This window comes from Charadrius vociferus, unplaced genomic scaffold, assembly GCF_000708025.1.
Source record: "Charadrius vociferus isolate BGI_N301 unplaced genomic scaffold, ASM70802v2 scaffold702, whole genome shotgun sequence".
In the NCBI taxonomy this organism is placed as follows: Eukaryota; Metazoa; Chordata; class Aves; order Charadriiformes; family Charadriidae; genus Charadrius; species Charadrius vociferus.
In genome coordinates, this window is record NW_009647433.1 from 886,106 (window position 1) to 888,882 (window position 2,777).

Here is a 2,777-nt window from a genome sequence, read left to right on the forward strand (position 1 = left end):
AGCAGGGTGTTCACTGCCGCAGAGCCCACGTCCTCTGGAAAGAAGGAAGGAGGTTAGCCCTAGGAGCCAGCACAGCATCCCCCAAGAGGCTCTGGCAGCACTTGGCCAGATCCTGGCAGCCACTGCACCCACCTTTTTTAATCTTTTTCTCCTGGATTTTCTCCGTGCACATCTTGTAGGCCTCCGACTGCTGGTATTCCCGCAGCTCCTTCATGTACTGCTGCTTCTCCCGCTCAGCTTCGTCCAGGTACCGCTATGGTCACAGAGGGTCCTCAGCCTGGCCCAGCCCCAGGCTCCCTGGGGGGCTGCTGACCCCTCCCCACTACTCGAGGCCCAGCTCCTGCTCCCCAGCCCACCAGCACTGGGACAAGCTCCCTTTGTGGAGCTACAGCCAGGCAGGGGTTTGGGGTGCAGGCTCCGGAGCGTGCTGCCCAGCCCTGGGGGGTGTCTCTCCTGGGGGCCGGTACCTGCTTCTCCGAAAGCTGCAGCTTGCTCCACTCAGCCCCCAGCATCTTGGTGATCTCTGGGAAGGGCAGGTCGGGATGCTGCGTGCGGATCTGCTCACGTCGCTCGTTCAAGAAACGCACATAACCCGTCACAGGGGCTTTGGGGCCATTGGGAAGGATCTTCTTCCTCTTCTTGCCCTTGGGCCAGCCCCTCTTCTTCACCGGCTGGCACCCAGCGAAAGGAAAGGGACAACCCGTCATGGATCAGAGCGCATGATGCCATCGCACTGGCAGGACACAGGAGCAGCCTGCAGACCTGCCTGGGCCTCCCGTCCCTCCAGGGAAGGGCTGGGCCTTTCCTCAGGCCACAGCCACAGCCACCGGCTTGCCTGGCTGCGCCTGGGCTGCTGAAGGGCAAGTGGAGGGACAGCCCCAGGCTGGGCAACACAGACCCAGTTCCCGAGGACTGTGCAGAGACAGATGCAGGCACTGGAGCTCACCTCCTCCTCGCCGTGTGGCTTCTCACCACTCGTCCGTGCTGACTCTCCCTTCTCCTGCTTGATGGCCACCAGGAAATTTCCATGCTGAGCTTTGCCTGTGGCATGCCTGCAGCCAGAGAGCACCCGCCAGAAAGGGCAGGAAAAACGCTGGGATCAATGGCAACACATTCCCTGGCAACACATCCCCCAGCAGCACAGCCTCATGCTCGCCAGATCCCCCAGCTCCCACCCACCCAAACAGCCCCCAGACCCGCTATCAGCCCTGAAGCCCCTGTTCCTCTCTGAGGGGAGGCCACAGCTGAGTGATGGGGCTCAAGCGAGCCCACCAGCACCAGGGGAGCAGGGCAGTCCAGGGCACACAAAAGCTGCCCCAAGGTCCAGTGACAACCCTGGGACCTTTAAGTGACACTTGGAAGGGGACTGGGAGCCACCGGTGCTGCTCTTGGGGGCAGGTAACAGCACCGATCATATCCTTGTGTGCCACCAGGGCTTGGGTGCACACCTCAGCGAGGAATCCCAAGCGGCATGAACCAGTTGATCCTCTTCTGCAAGGGAGGAGGAGCTGTGGGGGTTTGGATCCTGAGTCCAGGGGCACCGCCTGGAAGCATCACCCACACCCAGCACAAGCACTGCCAGGGATAAGGAGAATCCTCAAGGCAGAGGATGAGGGCAGGGCACCGGCGCCGCCTCGACTCGCTCCAGCCACAACCACTCCATCAGGTTCCTGCTGCCCGTGTCACCACCGAGACGCACCAAGCCACCTCTGAGATGCACCAAGCAGCTCTACGATAGGGCTGGCAGCCCCGACTCCCGCTCTCCAACTCGCTGCCTCATCTTTACAGATCAGCATCTGCCTTCAGTGGAGGACGCAGGTCCAGCACCCGGGTGAGCAGAGCATCCCCCGCCAGCTGAGCACACATAGCCCCACTGCAGCACCACTGCGGAGCCTCCCCGAGCCTCCCCCGCCCTTTCTCCAGCCAGCTCCATCCCACAAGCAAGCCCGTGTCCTGCTTGCACCCTTTGGTCCCTGACACAGCTCCTGCTCCATCGGACCGTGTCTGCTGGCAGAGCACCATCAGGTCCCCCGCACTGGGGGAGCCATGAAGGGCTCAAGAGTTGCAGCGAACGGCGCTCACTTGGGTTCCAGCCAATTTTCAAGACATGGTAACCAGCACAGGGCCAAGCACAGGCCCCAACAAAGAAAATGCTGCCGTGTACCGAAAGCCAGGCTGATCCCAACACCCTCGGGATGCGCCCCAGAGTTTCTCCTGCCTGTTTGTCACATCACATACCTGGTATAAACCCAAATCCCCTCAGAGACCCCAATCTACCACTATCAGGTTATCACCCATACAAGACACCCTTGCATTTAATTTGCCGGGGTCCCTTTCTGTAAGCCCCTGGGAACACCGCCCGTAAGTGAATTGGTCCTTGTGAATGGTGCAGGTGCCCAGCACTGCCCTGCACCCCCACGCTCACACAAAGGCCTATGGGAAGGTGTGAGACCATCTCTTCTTCCATCTCATGAGGGGCAAAAAAACATCCCAGATGCTCCTCATGGGCACGGCCAGCCTTAGGCTTTCTTTATCAGCTCTAACAGAAATATTCCGGGTGATGCCCGCACAGTATCATCACGATCAGCAGCCACAGCCGGGAACATGCTAACACCCTACACCACCAGACGCCAGATCTCTGCCTCCCCCCTGCTGTCCGGATTCCTCGCGTGCCTAAGGATGCTTTAAAAAGTAAAGTTATTTCAGGCAAGATTCCTCCTCTTATCTGAGCCTCCCTCGGCCGGTTCACTCTGGCATCCACCTCCCTCCAGCCCAGA

The 2,777-nt window shown here is 60.2% G+C and overlaps 1 protein-coding gene across 1 annotated transcript in view; it reads right to left on the reverse strand.

The window, feature by feature from the left end:
- Window positions 1–1,866, reverse strand: part of HMG20B (high mobility group 20B) — a 3,890-nt gene extending 2,024 nt beyond the window's left edge. Inside the window, exons 1-5 of the mRNA XM_009880628.1 lie at window positions 1,787–1,866; window positions 947–1,052; window positions 468–671; window positions 133–253; window positions 7–34 (exon numbers count right to left, since the gene is read on the reverse strand). Coding sequence (XP_009878930.1) covers window positions 7–34; window positions 133–253; window positions 468–671; window positions 947–1,052; window positions 1,787–1,866 — 539 coding nt within the window. The remainder of the gene's footprint in view (window positions 1–6; window positions 35–132; window positions 254–467; window positions 672–946; window positions 1,053–1,786) is intronic.
- Between the last annotated feature and the right edge of the window lie 911 nt (window positions 1,867–2,777).